Source organism: Podarcis liolepis (genome assembly GCF_965112155.1).
Source record: "Podarcis liolepis genome assembly, chromosome: 3".
NCBI classification, from domain to species: Eukaryota; Metazoa; Chordata; class Lepidosauria; order Squamata; family Lacertidae; genus Podarcis; species Podarcis liolepis.
Window position 1 is genome coordinate 94,667,191 of NC_139557.1, and position 22,106 is coordinate 94,689,296.

General features: G+C 40.2%; 1 protein-coding gene and 1 long non-coding RNA gene across 9 annotated transcripts in view; one reads left to right on the forward strand and one right to left on the reverse strand.

Moving 5' to 3' along the window:
• The window catches only part of MARK1 (microtubule affinity regulating kinase 1), a 71,304-nt gene that overhangs the window by 26,365 nt on the left and 22,833 nt on the right, over positions 1-22,106 (reverse strand). For 4 of the 8 annotated variants that reach the window (XM_083496071.1, XM_083496069.1, XM_083496070.1 and 1 more), the window contains exons 2-7: positions 12,200-12,403; positions 9,862-9,915; positions 8,605-8,653; positions 6,956-7,021; positions 4,227-4,297; positions 1,009-1,065 (exon numbers count right to left, since the gene is read on the reverse strand). In XM_083496071.1, the coding sequence (XP_083352197.1) occupies positions 1,009-1,065; positions 4,227-4,297; positions 6,956-7,021; positions 8,605-8,653; positions 9,862-9,915; positions 12,200-12,403 (501 nt within the window). Of the gene's footprint in view, positions 1-1,008; positions 1,066-4,226; positions 4,298-6,955; positions 7,022-7,412; positions 7,535-8,604; positions 8,654-9,861; positions 9,916-12,199; positions 12,404-22,106 lie in introns of those variants that run through there. The other 4 variants (XM_083496074.1, XM_083496073.1, XM_083496072.1 and 1 more) reach the window with 2 other exon arrangements.
• On the forward strand, positions 16,562-20,837 carry LOC310703696. Its single transcript, XR_014524322.1, has 3 exons — positions 16,562-17,714; positions 17,801-19,709; positions 20,048-20,837. It is a non-coding gene; the product is annotated as an uncharacterized lncRNA (long non-coding RNA).

The following is a 22,106-nucleotide window of genomic DNA, read 5'->3' on the forward strand; positions in this document are numbered from 1 at the left end:
CAGAGTGATGAGCAGCTTTCAAAGCACTGAGAGCTTGAAGCAGAAGCTGAGCATGACACAGAGCCTGTGCTTAAGGTTCACTTTGATGGAAGAGAAAAATGAATTTGGCAGTGACTTTCTGGGATAAACTGAAGAAGGGGAGATATAGCAGAACAGAGGGCCAAGAAGCCAGATGCTCTATGATGGTACAATGAGAGGTGAAAACAGCCAAGACAGTGGTTTTTGAATTGGAAATAAAGATTGTGGAGAGTTAAAAAGCAGAAGACACTTCATTGCTGTACTTTTTACAAAGAAACACATACAGATGTGCCTTCACATGCACACACGCTTGGTCATCAAGATAGGGCTCTCAACGGTGCTTCTATTTTATAGCTGCAAACCATTACCCACAATCATGAGTAGAATCAGATTTGCTAACATGGTTAGGAAAAACATGTGTGCAAATGTAATACTAGTGAAAATTAGCTCCAAAACTTATAGGGAGGTGGGGATTCATATCCAGAGGGAAGGACTGCATGATGATTCTAAAGCAGGCCTGGCCAAACTTGGCCCACCAGCTGTTTTGGGACTACAACTCCCATCATCCCAAGCTAACAGGACCAGTGGTCAGGGATGAAGGGAATTGTAGTCCCCAAACAGCTGGAGGGCCAAGTTTGGCCAGGCCTGCTCTAAAGGAATTGTTATGGCTTAAAATAGGAGAAGGGAACAGCATAAAGCTGCAAGGCAGCACTCCCAATAGCCTAGGCAGTCAAGAGAAGAGGCAGCACGATGACTGCACTGAATATAACAGGGTGGGATTAAAGTTTCTCTAGACTGGAGACTAGGAAGATTTGGGCTTTTCTTCAGGGGAAGAAAGGACCCATGACTTATATGCCTGACAAACATGGGCAGAGACTAAACAGCAATTTATTATATATATTACAAACTTACAAAGTGGGCAGAAAGAGCACATAAATTGTTCTGCTTCCGTACAGTTTGAATTCTTAAAGGATGGGAAAAGGAGCATACCTTGAGATCACGATGAACGATGCACTTTTGATGACAGTACTGCACAGCAGACACAATCTGAAATAAGAAATTTGGTTAATAAGAGAACATTTAAGAACGACTCCAAGAAGAATGCTTAACATTTATATAGTGAAGCAGATCAAACACTACACTTATATTATCTTCTTGTAACCTCTGCAGGAACCTTATGAGGTTGCTACACTATTTTCCCGTATTGCAAGTGGGACACTGACATGGAGAAAGAAAGGCTTGCCTAAAGCCACCAAATGAGTTATATGCAAAGGAAAGATTCCAGTCAGCGAATCCCTGCTTAATAGTGGTTCAGCCTCTTCATCGCTACACCACAGTAGCCCCCACCAGCTCCAGACAATGTATTGGAAACATGGCATCGGGTCAGAATACATGCAACATTTATTCCTTTGTCAGCCCTTGAGTGCAAACTTACTTTCTACACAGTGGTAACTACACAAAAAGTCAAAACCCTGAAAGCCATTATTAGTTAATTCGGGGGCGGGGGAGGCGCAACTGCCTTGTGCTATAACAGTTCTGCAAGTACTCCCCTAAATTTTGCAACCAAGTGGACTGGGGTGAATATGTCAATCAAAATGAAGGAGTCTTTTGTTTACAACAAAAAAAGTTGAACTTAAATCACATTTTTAAGATTCCTATTTACTGCAAGCGATCTTAACAAAATATGTTGCGTTGCTGCAGTCTTTGAACTTATTATGTATTCTGAATGCTCTCCTTGGTGCTGAACAAGTTGCCCAGGTTCCCCAAGAGTAAATTAGGGCACACACACAAACATTAAAAGGCACAGTGTTTTCAAAGATCTGAAAAAAACTTGCAATACAATCAAACTTTCCTGAAAGTCAAAAGAATGACCTTTGGATCCAACCCATTGAAAATATTCCTAAAGCATGCTCTAATACTTTAAATACTTAGGAACTAAAGCAATGGGCCTTTCCGCACTAGAGCTCTTTAACACTGCTGAAGTGCTGCTGTTGCACAATAAAGTGGAATTTGAAGACTGGTTCCATACAGCACATAAAACAGTATTATTTCCCCATTTAAACCATCCACATGGGAAAGGGAGGACTGTACAGGGTAGGGAAAAGAGGAGAGACTAATTTCTTAAGTATTTAATTTTTATTTTTAGCTTTGACCCTCACAAAATAATTAAAATGACATTCTTTTGCAGCAAATAAAGCAAGTGGGGGAAGGCAGAATAAGGCACCAGTGATAGGTGTAATGTAAAGGACCCCTGGACAATTAAGTCCAGATGACTATGGGATGCAGCACTCATCTCGCTTCAGGCAGAGGGAGCTGGCATTTGTCCACATGACTAAACCACTACTGGCGCATGAGTGCCAGAGTGCACAGAAACACCATTTACCTTCCCGCCACAGCAGTATCTATTAATCTACTTGTACTGGAATGCTTTCGAACTGCTAGGATGGCAGAAGTTGCTACAACACAACAGGAGCTCACCCCGTTGCATGGATTTGAGCTGCCGACCTTCTGATTGGCAAGCCCAAGAGGCTTAGTGGTTCAGACCACAGCACCATCCGCATCCTGCACCAGAGATACAGATCTTCCTTGTTCTACTTCTTGGAGACTCAATTCTTTCCTGCCAGTGGCTGAATATCCTTCCTTGTCATTTTTCTACACTGCAAGTTGTGCTGCTTCTGTTGCTGTCTTTTTCCTCTCTCCTCCCAGCCAAACTGTCCTTTGCTCCAGGAAGAGCAGAGGACTTGGTGCTAATCAGTCTCTCTTGATCGGGGGTCATCAAACATTTTCAGCAGGGGGGCCGGTCCACTGTCCCTCAGGCCTTCTGGGGGGGCGGACTATTTCTTTTTTTGGGGGGGGGGGTGAACGAATTCCTATGCCTCACAAATAACCCAGAGATGCATTTTAAATAAAAAGGTACCTTCTACTCATGTAAAAACACATTGATTCCCAGACAGTCTGCGGGCCGGATTTAGAAGGCGATTGGGCCGGATCCGGCCCCCGGGCCTTAGTTTGCCTACCCATGCTCTTGATAATCAGTGGTGTGCTAGTAGAAGTATCTCTGTCAGTGACCCGGTCTAATTTTCAGTAGCATTCCCCTTCCTATCCTCATATAGCTTTTATACTGTAACTTTCTCTGTGCCTCATGGTTGGCTATATCTCTAATGGCCAGTGTTGCGACTTAGTCTGCCTCCCTTCTCCTTCAACTGAAATACTTTATTGTCACTTGTACAACTTGCGGGGCTAGTTCCCCTCTCTTCCTCCGAAAGCCCAACACCATCTCCTTTGTCTTGCTGATATTAAGGTGCAAGTTGTTCCCTAGGCACCATGTAAATATATTTTGGACCTCCCCTCTATACGCTGATTCGTCTCCACCTGTTATTAAACCCATTATGGTGGTGTCATATCAGTGTCAATACATTGTTATTGCTCAATCCTACTGCATATTTGGTCAGGGTCTTACTCCCACATAACTATGTGCTGAGGAAGGGGACCAAGTTGATATTGGATCTGGAAAACAAGCCTTACGAGGAACGGTTGAGGAAGCTGGGTCTAGCTGTTAACCAAAAGGTTGGTAGTTTGAGACCACCCAGGGATAGCTGTGGGCAGGATACCTGCATTATAAAGGATTGGACTCCAACTCTACAATTCTATGACTGCAACCTTCCTTAAAGCAATTTCAACCCGTCCTAGCCTTCCTACCATCAAGCTCTTTTTTATGACTTGTTAAATGTTTTTGATGATTTTGTAAAGAAGTATTATGGGAAGAGGAGACCCAAATCATTCATGGCTGTAAGTTCCCTAAGCAAAATTCCACAGAAAAGTACAGAAGTTGGGAGGGTTGATGCAGGACTGAAGCATCCCTGTACATGTCAAAGAGCAGGCATCTGCAAAAAGATAAAAGAGCTGTACTAAAGAGATCTACATCTGTAGGCACTGTGTTCCTGTTCTTTTCCTTTGTAAAAAAATAATAATGATTTTTTTTATGTCCCCAAATAGATGAAAGAAGCACAGGGAAAACATTAGAGGGCCACTGTTGGATAATAAGAGATTATGCCTAGTAAAAATATGAGCGAACCAAGTCAGCCATTTCACACTTAATACCTAGTGTGAACGGGATCTACATTTCCTGCGCTTAGTTCACAACACTAAAATGTATTTTTTCTTGAAGCCAGCATTTCAGGTTCACTTTATAAGACCTTTTTTCTTACCTGTCTAAATTTTGCACGTGCCTCTTTCTCTTTCATTCTTCCATGTGCCACCAAGTAGTCAAACACTTCTCCTAAAGCAGAATGGAACAGAATTATATTGCACAGGTTTCCCTGGTGTCATATCAAAGTGCTTGTCAGTCAACTAACTCATTCCTTCAACAGAAGCCAGCACAAGGACTCTGACTAATGCAAGAGGGCTTTCCCCCTTCGGTTTCCCCACACCCTCCCAAGCTGATTTCTGACTACCACCCAACCTATAAGTGAAGCTTTAGGCCTCCCAATAACACCAAATTTATGGACATGGATCTGTTTCCTGAGATGTGTTCAAGAAATATCTTAAGCAACTCATAAAAATATTATTTGGATTACTCCTTGTTGGAAGGAAAGGCCAGGCACATAGGTCTTATCGATAAGCAGTACAATAACCAAAGAAAACTAAACTGGTCAAATCTTAACACAAACTGGATTTATTTTAATCAAATTCATAGTTTTATTATAAAAGAACATGTAAAAACACAAGCTCTGAAACCTTTAACACAATTTGAAAATTTATTAAGCACAATGGATAGAGGAGAAAAAGGATTTGTTTCTAAATTGTACTCCATATTACTTAATGTAACTTACAGCTCTATGGAACTGGTTAAAAAGATATGGGAGCTAGATATTGGCACACAAATTCTTCCTAAGGATTGGAATAAAATTTGGGCATCTTGACCCAAATTTTAAAATCTGATTCCAGTTTTCTTAGCAAAAACTCCTTAAAATTATTACACTTCTTTGCAAATGTCAAAAATGTTTTCTTCTACATCACCTAATTGTAAGAGTGGCTGCAATAAATTTGGTACATACTGTAGTATCATTTATGGTGGAAATGTCAGTCAGTGGTTTTTTGAATTTAATTTTGACATAAATGATAAATATTACTAAGGAAACTATTGTCTGTTGCCCAAAATTAATGTTACTGAATATTTTTGATGGTACCAATGTACGTGTATTTTCAAAACAATTGCTCTTATATATGATCTCAATGACATGAATAGTAATTTCAATTCAATGGAAAACAGCCCCAAATCTCACACTGGATGCTTGGTAACTATTACTTCATAAAATAATTATAATGGAGAAAATCACACACAGTTTGAGAGTGACAAGGCCTAGAACCTCAAGACCCCTTTTATATGATCTGGGATTCCTTTATGACACATACAGCAGAACCATCATTTTCAAGACAAGCCTCGTCACAAGCCTGTCAAATCTGAAGCAATACTTGATGATCAGATAGAGTTGATAGCGTTTACTTGGGACTTTTAACTCACATGCATCTACTCATTATATGCGCTTATTTTATAGTTTTGTTTTCATTTTTGTCTGTTATTCTCTTTGTTTTATATACATTACAAATTAAATAATTTAAAAAACTTTACAAAAATTACAATAAATTATTTTGTAAACTTGTTTTGAGTGATGTGATGAATCGAGCATACTGGCCCTTATTTCTGTTGACTTTGCCCTCCTCTAACAGAAAAGATAGTTAGTTATGGGGGGATTCCTCTGTCACAGGCTTGCAGAAATGTCCACAAAAATTACAGACCTAGACAGGGGTGTAGCTAACTGCTCCAACACCCAGAATGGCGGGGTGATCTGCGCATGGGATCCACACACAGGGGCAGCATGGAGAGCTGCCCACGGAGTCTGCCTGGCAGATGAAACCCCCAGACTGCTGTTCCGGGCAGCGCGGAGTCCCGAGCCACCGCGTCATTCCCAGGAGAGACATGTGGTCCGGGCACGCTGCATGCCAGGCCCCATGGTAATGCCCCCCCCCCGTGCCATTTTGTCACTTCCGTCAAGGATTACACCAGGGGCGGGCCGCACCCACCTTCCTACGCCCCTGGGCCTAGAAACTATTTTAACTAGCCTGCCCACCCACAAATAAATAAATAAATAAATAAATAAAGTCCTCCTCATCCAATCCTCTGATGATTGGAGAAACACAATCCAAACTGTGTGAAGATTAGTAACTCAGTTTCTCATCCAGTGTAGGATATCAGCTTCATCTTTCCTGAGCATGAAGAATTCATTCTTAGCAGAACTTCTACCACTTGAACTTCAAAATATGGGCTCCCTAGAAGAGTTTCTTTTCTATCAGCACCAAACTTCTACACCAAACCTATTAGGCTAAACTGCTTTATTTAAACCGAGCTGATGAGCTGCTTATGCATGATGACTTCTCACACAACAGAAAATTAGGCAGTAAACCTGTGTGGACTAGACTACTTCACACTGCAGAAAATAAGTCACATGCTGAAATATTCCTCAACCAAAAACATTCCTATACATAGAAATCCAACATTGTCAGGGAATAGGTTAGGCTAGAACTCTTCTGCATTACATGCTAGGAATACTTTCTGGTTGTTTTTTCTGGGGGTGGGGGATCGTGTAAGTCTCCAGATTCACTCTGAAGTATTTTAGTCCAGTCAAAGACCTACCAACTCATCTGCTGTAGGTGAGAACGAGGCTGTCCTTTTCAAGGACACAGACTATAAAGCAGCCTACATCAACAAAAAAGATAACTATGTCCTATGGAAACTATGTCTCTTATGCAGCGGAGTGTCATGCAATAGATACCAAAAGTACATCACAGCTCTGAGGTGTTATGCCAGCCCCACTTCCATCTTCAAATTCCTACATTTCAAATCAGCCCATAAAAGTAGAATGGAATGTTTGCTTACCTCCACTGGCATATTCCATAACTAAGTATAATGTTTTCTCTGTTTCAATAACTTCAAATAATTTAACTGCAAGATAAAAAGTTGATAACAAAATGCCTTAGCACAAACAGTAAAGAACATTTTAAAACAGGTAAAATGTTATTTCTTATCTACGTCAAAATTTAATGGATATCCAAGTCAAAGTTTGGCTCTAGAGATGAAATTTGTAGAAGTAAAACCACCCACTTCTCTAGAATCAGTTAGAAAATGGCCATATTTTGTTTTCGCTGAAGTTAAATGCTAGATGCGAAAGTAGAACAACTAAGAACCAGGACACTGCCTATCAAATATATTAACAAAATTATTGTTGTTCAATAGTTTAAGAATAAGTGAACGAAAGCTAAGCATGTTGGAAAGGCAGCACACTCAGCTGGAAGGAGTAAAAAAGGGCATACCCTGTATGCAGCAATGTGTATACCTTGTATGCAACAAGCCCTCTGGCCGATTCAGCAACAATAACTGTCTCTGGAACAAAACTGTTCTGCCTTCCTCAGCCAGAAGAATTGTCATCACAAAGTGGGGCTCTAAAGGTGGGGAAAACTAAAGCAGAAAGGGAAAGTTACACACTTTGCAAACCTGCTCTTATTCACAGGCCTCATTTTTTCTTATCAAAGTGGTATCGATTTAACAAAGAGCAATGTTAAAAATCCATGTTGATAAAAATCAGTGCCCCATTTTCACAAAACACTACAGCCATAAATTAATTCCTTACCAAATTAAGTCAGATCATAGCTTGAAAACACAGGATAAACAATCACTTAAGGGCATCCCTAAGAGTGTGTTCTACTGTTAACAGGACTTCATGAAAGGCTAAAGAACTAATCTGATGAGTCACTGGCCCTGCAGAAGGTTACCAGAGAATGATGCAAGTCACAGGCTCTACTTGGTGAGAATTTACATAGTTCCAATGAACTAGCATATTTCCTAGAAGTAAAACATTGTGAGTCAACAGTGTGATGCAGCAAAAAAAAGGTAATGCTATTCTAGGCTGCATCAACAGAAGTATATTGTCCCAATTAAGGGAAGCAATAGTCCCACTTTATTCTGCCTTGAGCAGACCACACCGGGAGACTGTGTCCAGTTCTGGACACCACAGTTTAAGAAGGATACTGATAAGCTGAAATGGGTGCAGAGGAGGATGACCAAGATAATCAAGGGTCTGGAAAGCAAGCCTTATGAGGAACACTTGAGGGAGTTGGATATGTTTAGCCTGGAAAAGAGGAGACTGAGAGGAGATAGGATGAGGCTTTTTTAAGCAGAGGCTGGAAAGTTCTATGCAGTTTTGGGACAAGTCCACTTGACTACAGACAATCTGCTTTGTTTTGGAGAATGTCTAAGTACCTCTGAAGCAGCCCACTTCATTTTAGTACTGATGTGTCATCTGAAGTGGGGGCATGTAGGGTCCTGATAGCAAGTGATCCCAATACCTCTGAAGCGACCTGCTTGGTATTTAGGCTTCCTCTAATGTGGATGTGGATGTCTTTTTAATATGCATTAGGACCTTGAACACAAATCTAAAAGTCACCTAGTGAGATTCTTCAAAGTTAGAAGAAAAAGCAAACACAGGAAAAAATTAATATGATTCAGCAAGACAAATGTCAAATCCCTACCAATATTAGGATGGTTCAAAATCTTCATTATTCGTACTTCTCGGAACAACTGTAAAAAATAGAGAACTATTTTACTTAGGGTGTTTTTTTACACATTCTAAGGATAACTGCAGAATGCAAAATTCAAAAATGTTTAAGATGTAGTTTCACACTTAGATAAGTGTCTATGAAATACCAGTGGTAAGTTGCTTGTATAGAGATACTGGATTAGAACCAGACTAGGTTTATTGCACTAAGATCCCATTGAAATAAAGGGGGTCTGCTTCGGGTGAAGACTAACGTTTCACTGAAAACTAAGTTCAACTAATTTAGTCAGGATCTAGCCCATTGTAAGTAATCTTTAGACTCTCTGGGCTTTAACTAATTTGACCCTGCCCAAACTTTAAAAAAAACTACACCCAAAACCTTACTGCAAATTCTACCACTATTTGAAGTCTGGCAGGGAATTGTTCTTAACCAGTTTCTCAAACCAGTGACTGAATGTTCAAGATTGCAGCAAGGAGATCCAGAGAAAGAGATCTGAATAACTGCTTTATTTCTCAGGAAAGGTTAAAATGAATATACTTCACAAAATGCTTAAACATATAACATACTTTTCTTCAACCCACAGGACACTTTTCTTCAAGAAAGTGACATCACTCCAAATCTACAGAAGTATAACTACCAATATTTTAGAGTTCTAGATTTCAGTGGGACTTAATTCTCCTTTCCAACATACAATACTGCCCAAATCCATTATGAGATCTTGGTTGGCTAAAGAAGTAAGAAATGTAACTTATTTATTTCAGGAATTTCAGTTCACTTATGCCAAGAAAATATGCACCAGCATCACCTCAGGCAGTTCCTACATGGGACTAGAGGTGAGTGACTTGATTAAAGCTGAACCTGGACTAAGATGGGAACTACTTTGGAGGCTGCTTAAAATTGTATGTGTTTTATGGCTGCTACACACAGAAAACTTTTGGGTGCACCAACTAGACATATGGATCAGCTCCACTGCATAGGACATGCTTCAAATATTTCAGAAGGAAGGTCATGTTAGTGTGGCCCCCTCCTCACATCTGGAACGGAAGGCATCTCTCTATCTCAATGTAACTGACCAAGGATTCAGGGCATAAAAACTTCAGAGCAATTCAATTGCCCTGTAAAGCAAAAACATTATAAACAAGGAAGAATAAAAATATTTTTATTTTTAAATCACATGGGCCAAATTATTGAAGTGACAACATATTTAACCTTTTCAAAGAAACATCTTACCTTTTGTAGGCTGGTAGGATTTAGTTGGGTTTTGTCTATTATTTTCACAGCAACCTAGGGATATAAAGAAATCACTCTTTTGAAGGTACCAACAGGTGAGTGTTTTTAGGCAGACACTGGCTTTCTTTGGACACAGCACTAAACTATAGTTTAGTGACACATTTACCTTCTGTTCCCCTCTTGTTCTGTTTCAAGGAGATGAGAAACTTTAGCTTGTTTTTAGCTAACTGCAGCTTAGTGTTACTTCTGAACCAAGACAAACTGTGATTAATCTTAACTATGGTTTACTGAAATAAGCCAATGGCCTGGTTTGCACGTCATAAGTAGGCAAACTACTGGGACTTCATGAATTCATTGGCTACCAGAGAAGAGTCTGCATGCACTTTGATCCTGCCTGGTCCTTAAGCAGGTGGGAACTTAACCCACAAGTTCTGCGTTCAAGGAACACACTAAATTCTAAAAGGACCAAGAGTGGCTGCAACCTCTTCCCCGAGAGTTCAGCTGTTTTCACTAAGCTATAGTTTGGCTTAGTGTTACATGCAAACACAGCAAAGCTCAAACTGTGGCTTAGAAAGCTGGTTTGTTTAATGACACCAGTTAAATACAATTTAGGGTTCAGATGTTGCACTAAACTGTGGTTAACTAATCACATGCAACTGTGGATAATCGCAAATGAAAGCAAAAGCAATTGAAACAGAAAAGGGGTGAGCATAAGCTTGAATCTTGTTCACCTAACTCTAGATCACAGCTTAGCATTGCAAACAAATGAAGTCAGTGTAGAACAGCCTTTCTCAACCTGTAGGTCCGCAGATGTTGTTGAACTACAACTCCCATCACCCCTAGCTAGCAAGGCCAGAGCTCAGGGATGATGGGAGTTGTAGTCCAACAACATCTGGGGACCCACAGGTTGAGAACCGCTGGTGTAGAAGTTTACAGTTTTTAAAGTTTAAAATACAAGCAGTATTTTACACAGAACACTAGCAAACAGTCAGACAAAAACAATGAAATTAAGCTCCTTGAAACACTGACAATTCCAAGAAAATAGTGGGCCTATCAACATGTTCAGGGGCTTCACGGTGTCAGGCGATGTTTGGTATTACTGTATATTTCGCTCCATAAGAGGCACTTTTCCCTTCTAAAAAGTAAGGGGAAATGTTTGTGCATCTTATGGAACGAATGTGTGGTCCCTGGCAGCAGCGGAGCTGGGAACTTTGGTTCCTGGAGCAGCAGGGGCATGGCACGCCACCCGTGCAAGCATCCTAATGGTGGTGCCCGCGCGAGGGGGTGGGGAGAGACGAGGCGGGGGGCTTTAGAAAACTCTTTAGAGTTCCCTCTGTCTGAGGGGCTCTGTGACTTGCATGAGAGCAGCCAGGAGCCAGCACGGAGGGGGATCTTTCTCCCTTGCGCCCTCTGTATTTCCCCCCTTGCTTTCCTCCTCTAAAAAATGGGTGCATCTTATGGAGCAAAAAAGTGTGTCTTATGGAGCGAAAACTACGGGTATTTGGAAGAAGTCAACCTGATTATACTGCATACACAGGCCCATCCACAATTAATGTTCTCAGAGCATTTTTTTCTATCCACTCTGTCCAATACAATCTATTTACAGAGGTTTCTTGTGCTGGCAATGTCAGTAATCTGCAATCAGTGATGTATTCCAGCCAGCAGCAGAGGAATGGGGCAGGGAAGAATCGCTTCCTATGGCTACAGGTGGTGATTTCCCTTTTTCTATTATTAGCATTTGGAAGCAGGGAAATTAAGAGATTTCAGAATATTTTGAATTTCAACTAAGCATTTTCACTTCTATAAGTAAAGTTAGAGCTTTCAGAGAAGATCTCCACTCCAAACCCTTGCCCACTCTTGTCTCCACACAAATATGGTTTATCTTTTGATCAGGGCACAACTAGATGGGACAGGAACAGTATCCAACCATGGGACCTTCTGATCTCCTATAAAATAGGGGAGTTCAAGGCAGCATGGATGGGGAAGAGAAGTTTTTTTTTAAAAGCATTTATAAAACTCTTTTCTTTTGGTGGGGTTTACTTCCGATCTTACCATCCCACCGCAAGAAAGACAGCTGTTTCGGGGGAATCCTACTCTTCAAATGCTCTTGTTGTATCTTAAAATATCTCAATTCCAAACCTACCTCTTCAAAGAGATTTAGTAGTACACATAATTCTGCCCACTCGTCTGCTGCCCTGATGTCTCATTCGGCTCTAAGAAAAGCCTGTTACATATTCAATCACAGAGCTAGAGAATAAGCATGTTCACTGCAGACAGACAAGTGTGAATAAGGCAACACAGGCTACTGTTACCAAGCAAAAAAAGACAAACAGCTTACCTCTCTACCAGTAAGAACATGTCTAGCCAGCTTCACTTTAGCAAAATTTCCTTTTCCTATTGTTTTTAGTAAGCGGTAATTCCCAATGTGAGGATGGTCTTCATTTGTAGATGTGATTGAGTTTCTGCAACGGGGTATGTTTTGTCTGCTACTTGATTTTGTGGGCTGGACATGGGGCTCAGTATATCCATCGACAGATGTGTGCTGTAAGAGTAAACAACAGAGCAATATTAATCTATTTAGGATTAATGAATTATAAAACAAATGTTAAATGGGAATAGGAAGACCCACCTCACAACAGAGTTGCGAGTGTGAACAAACCAGCAAAAATGCTCTATAGATGATTTCAATCACAAAAATTTCAATCTTAGAGTGGTATGCAATGCTAGTTCTAACAATTTATTAACTTCCCAAAGATAATAAAAATAACAACAACAACAATACAAAAACAAAACAAATTGACTTCCCTCTAGTCCCTTCCTTGGTTCCATTATGTATCAATGTACTACATGTCCATTGCTAATTCAGGTAAATAATTTTACTCATTAACTTTTGCTTTATTTAAAATTTGACCTTTGTTCTTTCAATTGCAGCTGGGAAGTGAGCCACTTTCTTAATTTCAATGTAATACTCCTTGAACCCTTTTTGCAAACTCAGGAAGTCACAGACTAGCCCAATGAGGGGGAAAACAAGCAAGCAAGCAAACAAAGAGCAAAACAGCTGAACATTAGCAAGCATTTTTCACAAGCCCGTAACTATAAATATATTAGGGCTTTTAAATATTTTAACAATCCTTAAAAGTTATAAAATCGGTTGTATTTTCCCCTAATCTTTTTTCCAACTAAATAGACAAACACATCTATCAGTGGTAACCATACAGTATAACAAATGCACTGGAAAAGGACAGATTAGAGAACTGGGCCAAAACAAACAAGATGAACTTTAACAGGGAGAAATGTAAAGTATTGCACTTGGGCAAAAAAAATGAGAGGCACAAATACAAGATGGGTGACACCTGGCTTGAGAGCAGTACATGTGAAAAGGATCTAGGAGTCTTGGTTGACCACAAAGTTGACATGAGCCAACAGTGTGACGCGGCAGCTAAAAAAGCCAATGCAATTCTGGGCTGCATCAATAGTATAGCATCTAGATCAAGGGAAGTAATAGTGCCACTGTATTCTGCTCTGGTCAGACCTCACCTGGAGTACTGTGTCCAGATCTGGGCACCACAGTTCAAGAAGGACACTGACAAACTGGAACGTGTCCAGAGGAGGGCAACCAAAATGGTCAAAGGCCTGGAAACGATGCCTTATGAGGAACGGCTAAGGGAGCTGGGCATGTTTAGCCTGGAGAAGAGGAGGTTAAGGGGTGATATGATAGCCATGTTCAAATATATAAAAGGATGTCACATAGAGGAGGGAGAAAAGTTGTTTTCTGCTGCTCCAGAGAAGCGGACACGGAGTAACGGATCCAAACGACAAGAAAGAAGATTCCACCTAAACATTAGGAAGAACTTCCTGACAGTAAGAGCTGTTCGACAGTGGAATTTGCTGTCAAAGAGTGTGGTGGAGTCTCCTTCTTTGGAGGTCTTTAAGCAGAGGCTTGACAGCCATATGTCAGGAGTGCTCTGATGGTGTTTCCTGCTTGGCAGGGGGTTGGACTCGATGGCCCTTGTGGTCTATTCCAACTCTATGATTCTATGAAGAAACTTAAGGTTACCAGATGTCCCCATTTCCTGGGGCAGTCCCCGGATTTACAAATCAGTCTCCATACAAAATCCTATCATTCCTACTGAAGTTGAAAAGTGTCCCCGGATTCATTGAAAAAAATCTGGTAACCTTAAAGTAATTGCAAAGTACATGCAGGAACTACATCAGTTACAAGGTATTTTCCAAGGCCATGCTGTGGTTAACAACAGCCTGCCTACAGCCCCAAGTGAGTAAAAATAGATTTGGTTTTCCTAAGGCTTCATTGCTTAAGAAATTTCTTATATTCTGAGCTGCAGAAATGTGCACTCTGCATCTGAAGTACTTGTCCACAGAGATAGAAGCAAGAAAGCAGAAGAACTGAAGTAGCTAAACAGACCTCTTTTGCATATTATGGCTTTCTGAAGTCCGGCTCACTTAGCATAACTTTCTGGATTGATTTCCCTCCCACCCATCACTGCCCCCATTTGATTTCCCTCCCACCTCCCAAAATACATGCATCATTGCCTAAACCATACTGGAATGCCATATCCTCTACTTCACCCTAGTAGAGGAAAACAGCTGCTCAAAAGAAAGGGATGGGGAAGAGAGATGGGATGTTTCAAGTGATGGGAGACAAATTTCACAAATGTGGCTTATTTGTCATTATATCTCCAGCTCTCACTGTCATGCCTTCAGGAAATATTTCACAGCTTTTATCTGCAATGCCATTGGCCATATGAAACGGGGGTTCAAATATTTTGTATTTATGGGCAAAGGTAAATGGAGGATGTTATTCATACCTGTTACGTTACCAACTAGATAAATGTATGAGGCACATTCCCCCCCCCCATATCTTACAACCCTTTAGTGTTGTGTGACTGTTCTTTCAGGAAATGAACAGTTTATACTGAGCTTGGCTTTGACAGCAACGAAAATTTAAGTCCAGCATAAAAAGATTAAGGGGTTGCCCTGAGCTCTTGGTCATTTTATTTTATACTTAATCTTTTGGAGGCATTGAAGTATTGTGTTAACTCTAGATAAGATTTAATTTGCTTTAGCCTACAGAAGAGGTGTTGCTGATGTCGTAATTCATTCATCAGTTTTGTGTTCGTGTGTGTGTGTGTTTTAATTCTTGGACTGTGAAAGGGACACAATAATTATCTAAGCTTGCATATGAGCAAGAAATGTTAGATAAAGAAAAGTCAAAGGGGGTCAGATTACAATCTCCAATTGTAGCCCTATGGAGAAGTTGTTTTAAAATTAGTAATTTACTGTTATGTATTGAGAAAGATACTCAAATAAGTTTTATAATGTACCAGTAAAAAGAATTATGACTGGTAATGTTTGAGGATGGGAAACCTAATCTTTGCAAGCACTTACATCTCTGGGCTTAATGGACTGATTCACCTTGAGGTTCATCTTGAAGGACAGCAAGAGCTTGAAACATTATAGGGTATCAAATCCATTACTTTGTACCAGTAACTAACAGCCACTTATTTTGTTGGACTTCTGTTGGTCGTCTCTCCTACCCAGGGATGTAAATTCCACATTTATCCTTCACAATCAAAATCTGAGAAAGAAAACTGTACTTACCAACCCAGTCCAATAATTCAGATTTTCCAAATGGAATACTATGAGGACACGTATATTTTACAAAACATATTTCATGTTTAAAAGCTTGTACTCTGGCCAGAGGTAGATTTAGGGTAATGCAAGGTGCAGAATTTTGGCCTTGCACAGGGCACCGCTGAAATTTGAAAGACCAAAGTCTGCCCCTCCTCTGGAATTCTAGCTCACATCTTTCCTGTGAGGATATTGAAACAGAGAACCTGCCATTACATGGATTATGAGAGCATAAATTGCCCATTACAGAAGAACCACAAATTCCTTCAGCATTTTTTTGAGGTTATGTGTTACTATCTTCACATCAGTAACTAAAAAGGTATACTACAATGCTCCAGCATTTCCTTTTTAGCAAGTACTGCATAGTTTTGAGCATTATAAGTTAACCCCTCCCCCCAAAAAAGCTGTAGAAACAAGAAATTAGTTAAGATGGGTATCTGGAAGACCTGCTCAACCACTACTTTGCCCCTAGGGTAGAACCCAAATGTGAGATTAGGAGCAAGCTCAGGCTCATTGTCTTTCTCCCCGGGATAATTGAATGATTGACCTGGAAGCTTAAGTGCAGATGAGGTCAGGTGCAATGTTTATCAGCTGCATCTAATAGGCCAGCTGCATCTGGAAATCTAAGACCTTGGCAATGTTTAATAATTCCTTAGAAAGCATGCAGATCAATCACAGTCATTTCTTGTCTGGGTGTTGTCCTTCAAGACTGTCTGGAAGCAACAGCTGTGCAAAATGGTATGGCCAGTGTTACATGTTCTTTAGGCTGCCAGTTTGTTTCTAGGTTCAATTCAACAGTCTCGTTCCATCCTTTAAATCTTTCAAATGGCGTGAACCTAGCATACCCAGCTTGCGAAGACCCTGCTCCCTTGACACTCCCTGGGCTTTGAGATCTTCTGGACCAAGTCCAAGCTTTACTTCACTAGACTTTTAGGGTTTTTGCCTCTTCTGCCTTAACCTTTACAGCATCCTGCTTCTTAGCTCCAAACTATTGGCTGTGCAGGCTTTCTGTTGCATCTTTGCCTCTATGTACACACTGCTCCTCTCAGGGTTTTTTCCTTTATTTTATTTTTTAAATTGCTTTAATTAGTTTCTGAATTGCCTTGGGAGAATTGTTTTGGAAAGGTGGTATAGAAAGTTTAATACAGAAATAAATCTGGCTAATTCACCACCTAAAATAAATTTCTGAAACAGCAAAGAAACCTCTATTTGCACAAGAAAGCATGCTCCCTGCCAGACTTATTCAATTGTCTGTCTTTTCTGATGCTGCCTTTGTATGTCATAGTCCACTTACAGAGGCCACTTGTTAATGCTTCCCATGGCAGCATTCCATATGGTATTTGCTCTGTGCTTATGCAAATCAACCATTTGCATGGTACTTCCTTCACGCCTTTGGCAGGGCTAGCGCACACACATTCTATGCATTTGAGCTTACCATACAACCAAATGTAACATGTTGCACCTTGTCACATGGACATATATTATAAATCTCTTGTTGGAAGAGGCAATCTATGAAGCTTTCATCAGGTAGGAATGGTTCAATAGCAACAACTAACCTTACGGAGTACAATATATAGTTTGTGTATTAATCTTTCACATTCATCTTATCCTTTTCTTTTAGCAGAGACACTGGAGAAGGGGAGAGAAAAGGTCAAAAGAACTTTTATACAGTCATTTTAATATCTAGTGGAGCTCATTCACACAAACAGGGAAAGATGCAAGGCTAATCAAAGGAGCTTTACTTCTGTGTAGGTGCGGCTTTTAAGCAAACTGCTCTGAATTTACTCAGAAGAGATGTATTGGCTCCTGGGTCTAACAGAAAAGTATACCTGCTAATGTGCCTGGACTGACAATGTCACAACAGGAAGGAGGTGAAACCTGTACAACCAGGGCTAAGATTCAGCAGCTCCATTAATATACAGATTTACTATCACACTGTTTTTCTACCAGGAGACAGGTGGGACCTCGTGTTGACAGCAATACTTCTGGATTGAAATTGGCTGAGTGCTGCAGAAAACTGATTGGCCAGTTGAAAGAAATGTCTCCCTGAGTCTGTCTAAATTAAAATGGATTTTGGAAGGATTGTAGGACAAGGGAAGAGTATGGCTTTGAGATTTTTAATTGTTTGACATTTCACTTGGTAGGATTTAAGTCCAGATTGCCCTAAGGGACCAGACTTCACTGACTTTAATTGGAGAAGAAGTGTGCATGCACACGAAAGCTCATACCAAGAACTAACTTAGTTGGTCTTTAAGGTGCTACTGGAAGGAATTTTTTAATTGGAGAGTAGGAGAAATGAAGACTGGAAACAATGCAACTAACTGAAACACTAGAATTCAACAATAGCAATTCATTATTGGTAGTCATGTTTCAAAGGTATCCTCTCAGGTAACAATGTACACTACTAAATTGGGGGACCCTCAGCAGCACAGTGCCCTAATTCTGCACATTGGCCCTAAATCTGCCTCTGGATAACAATACAACCCTGTAAAAGATTGAAGAGTCTTGAACATAAAGTGTAAATGAATTTCTCATATATTTCAAAATGTATGAATATATATTTCATTCTGTCTTTTTGTTTGACAGAATGATGTCCCTAAGGGTAATCCTGCCAGAAAGTATGGAAACTGAAACAGCTGGCAACTCAGTTACTGCAAAGGTTGAGAAATTGTTAGCCAATTTCTCAACCTTTTGGGGGGAGAATAATTGGAGTGTTGCTATAGCCAAGTGTAAATTCCTGTTGGCATTACAACTTCACATATGGACTTGGTGCTGATCTGTAATTTGTGAATACAGAGTAAAGTGCAATATGCACAGGGTCTTGCTTTGGAGGTAGTTATTTGTAAGTGCCTATTAATGAATTTTCATGTTACATTGGTCACAATTAATTTGCCAGAAAACCCAGCTTACCCACAGTTTACGTAATTTTGACAGTCATCTATGAAACATTAGCTGTATATGTATATTGCTGCAGACAGAAAAAATATTCATGGTTTCAGAGGATAGAATTGTCTAAGTTTCAGATAAATACTTGAGGTTGCAAAACTTTAGTGTTTGTCATGTCTGTTAAAACAATAAAAAGAAAGTTGTTTAAACTCTCAGTGGCATACTTCTTGAATATTTTTGCAGGGAAGATCAACCCAGTTAACAAAAAAAAAAAAGGTAAATGGAAATCAAATAATATTCGCTAAAAGAAAAATATTATGTAAAAAAAAAGATTGTAAAGGTTATGTTGGTCACTATGGAATTATCCTACCACCACATAAATATATGGTTAAAAAAAAATAAAAATGTTTAGGTTAAAGGTGAGCCCTGGATTTTTACTAAGTTGAAGACCACTGATCTAAGTTATGTGTTCTAGCATTCCATATCAAAACCAAACACTCCCCCCCACCCCAATTACTAATGCTATTCATTAGTACAGCTGCTATACTAACGTTTTGGCAGCCAAGATCTCAGTAAAATGAAAGAAATACCAGAGTTTTGATTCTGCTGCCAGATTTGTCCTAGTGAACCCCATGTCCTCATTTGCAAGACATTCAAGATTAGATTTGTTTTGGAGAGAGTACATATGCAAAAGCAGTCATGTAGAACCATGCTTTTTGCTTGCTGAGTACAAAGCCAGAGATTATTCAAGTAACAGTTTCCTGGAAGAATATAAATAAAACTTGTCAAAGTGAAAGCCTTCTGCTTTATGTAAAACACAATAATTAAAAAGACCATGCTTTTTTGTTTTTGACTTCTCAGACAGACAGAATAACACTGACCAAAGAAATATACGCATCATACAATGGTACATGGGGAATCCTATTTTGATTGCCCTGGGCTAAAAAAATGAGATTGAGGAAACTCAGCACCAGGTCCTCTGCTACCCATGATTTAAAATCAGACTAAACAAAGCCTGGTTACAAGGTTAACTTTAACCACATATAATTTCATTACAGTTGTACCTTTTGGAACGGATTCCGTTCAACTTCCAAAATGTTCGGGCACCATAGCATGGCTTCTGATTGGCTGCAGGAAGCTCCTGCAGCCAACTGGAAGTTGCAGGAGCCCCGTCGGACGTTTGGCTTCCAAAAATAGTTCACAAACCGGAACAGTCACTTCCGGGTTTGCGGCATTCAGGAGCCAAAATGTTCGAGAACAAAGCTGCTCGAAAACCAAGGGACGACTGTACTGTTGCAGTGCTTAAACCAGGGGTCTGCAACCTTTAAGACAAAAAGAGCCACTTGGACCCGTTTCCGAAGAAAAAAACAAACTGGGAGCCGCAAAACCATTGCGACATTTAAAACAAATATATCTCCGGAGCCGCGATCTGACAGCGGGCGGGAAGGTGATGTTGGGACGGTGCGTGACTAACGCACGCACCACCCCCATGCGACGTCACAGCCAGTACAGCGTCCGCCACAGTGGGGAGTGTCGGGGCGCACAATGCGCCTCCTCCCCTCACTAGTATCCGCCCCGGAGCCGCGGCAAAGGTGTAAAAGAGCCACATGCGGCTCCAGAGCCGCGGGTTGCAGACCCCTGGCTTAAACAGTGGTTAAGATCTATGGGGGGAATTCACACTCAAGAGGGGGGAGGTTGGGGAAAGAGGACATTACCACAATCTACTCCTGGTGTGATATCCACCATCTTGAAAGTGGACTTCTGATTGCACAATATTACTTCTTCTTTCTCTGCTCCTCCTGCAGTCTTCAGGGAGGACTGTAAAGAGGAGGAATGGAAGTCCTATTGCGTGCACAAGCAGAAGTTTGATCCATTTGTAGATGGACACAACAGAATACCAACCACTATGTGTGTACTGCCCAGTAAGTCAGACAATCTTCATTTATCATTTACTAAAAGGTGAAGATACTTTGATCACAATGTAAAAGATATTTTGACGGTTAATACTCAAAAAATAGTACACTCCATGTCTTCGAAGTCCTGTTTTTCTGGCTGTTCTTATCAGTTACAAGTATAAGATTAATATAAATACTGTATTATACCCAATGTCATACAAGTAGATTTTGCAGGTGAGGATTTCAACCATAATGGGCAACAATCATTTCAACTGTGCCCATCTATGTGTGGAATAGATTTTGATCATGTAATGAGGTTCTCCCTTCCTTGCTCCCATACTGTGGCCCTTTTGCTCACACCCCAAACTGTTTCAGAGGGTTGGGACACATGGAGAAACACAGTTGACTGTTGTCTGTTATGGTCAAAATCACACCTGCAAAATAGCAGCTCTCTCAGTGGCATCCCATTCTTGTGTTACACTTTCATTCACAAAGCTAATATTAACTTAAACAAGTCAATTTTGCCACTTAAAAGTTCAATTACAAAATAGATTTCTATCCTTTGCATCTGGTATGTTAAAACACAGACACTGTGACTACAATCCAATTTCAAGTTTCCTGGTAGTAAGCCCACTGAAATAAGTAGACTTACTTTTGAGTAGACATGTATAGGATTGTGCTCTAAGGCAACTGCAGCTGAGGTAATTTCATATTCCACCTAAGTCATCAGACAGTTTATAGCACAGAATAAATGACCTAATAAAGTGATGTCTGACAAGTTTCACCCAAGCAAGAAGGGAATTCAGGAAGTTCATCAGATAAAAGGCACTCAGTCAAAATATACATTTGGTATGATGCAATGGAAAGAGCTTGATTTGATTTTTTTTAAGACCTGAATAACTCGTGCTAAATTAAAGGTGTCAGACTGGGATCATGATTTGGAATGCCACTAGAAGAGAATTAAATTTGGTTTAAAACACCGTGTGTGTGTGTGTGTGTGTGAGAGAGAGAGAGAGAGAGAGAGAGAGAGAGAGAGAGAGAGAGTCTGTTTTAATTCCAAAAACAACACCACAACCCACCGCCCAAAAGGATTGTCTTCCTCTTTAAATAAAGGGGAGAACTATTTTGTCCCTTATTTGTCTGCAAGGATGTGGGAACTGGGAACAGCGATTGCTGCTTATACAGTGAAAGTGTGTGAGTCATGAAATTTCCTAATTTGGAAAAACTTAAGCTTGTTTTATTGTGTAGGAGGATAGGAGAATAAAATGAGGATCTCTTTGGCAGGCTGCTCAATGCTAGTACAGCACAAACTGGAAGTCTCCTTATTCATACCCTTAAAGTTACTCAAAAGGCAAAATAAACGTACTGATATGTAATTCAAATATTCTATGTGAAGACAGGCTTTAAGTAACTGTCAGTAAAATACAGTAACACTGTCATTCTGATATCTTGGTGATATTAAGTATCAAAAGCATGGTCTTTCCCATGGAGAAGTGAGCTTTCACCTCACTGAAAACTTCAGATAATATACCTACTCAAAAACAACTTTTCAAAGTTGGATATGGTCACTTAGTTTAGAGGTGTTGCACTGAAGAACCCACCTGAAAACCTCCACTGCTAAAAGCCAGAAAGATCACAAAGTGAAAGCCTTCACGCTGAATACCAGTCACGTCTGTTCTAGCGGTTATAGATGATAAACTCATGTTTACTTAAAGGTACTGTATCTACAAAAGCCTCCAAATAATTTGTGAATATATTCTAAAAAAGATGAAGTTTGATTTACACAGAAGCAATCCACCAAAACCAGTGTTGGGA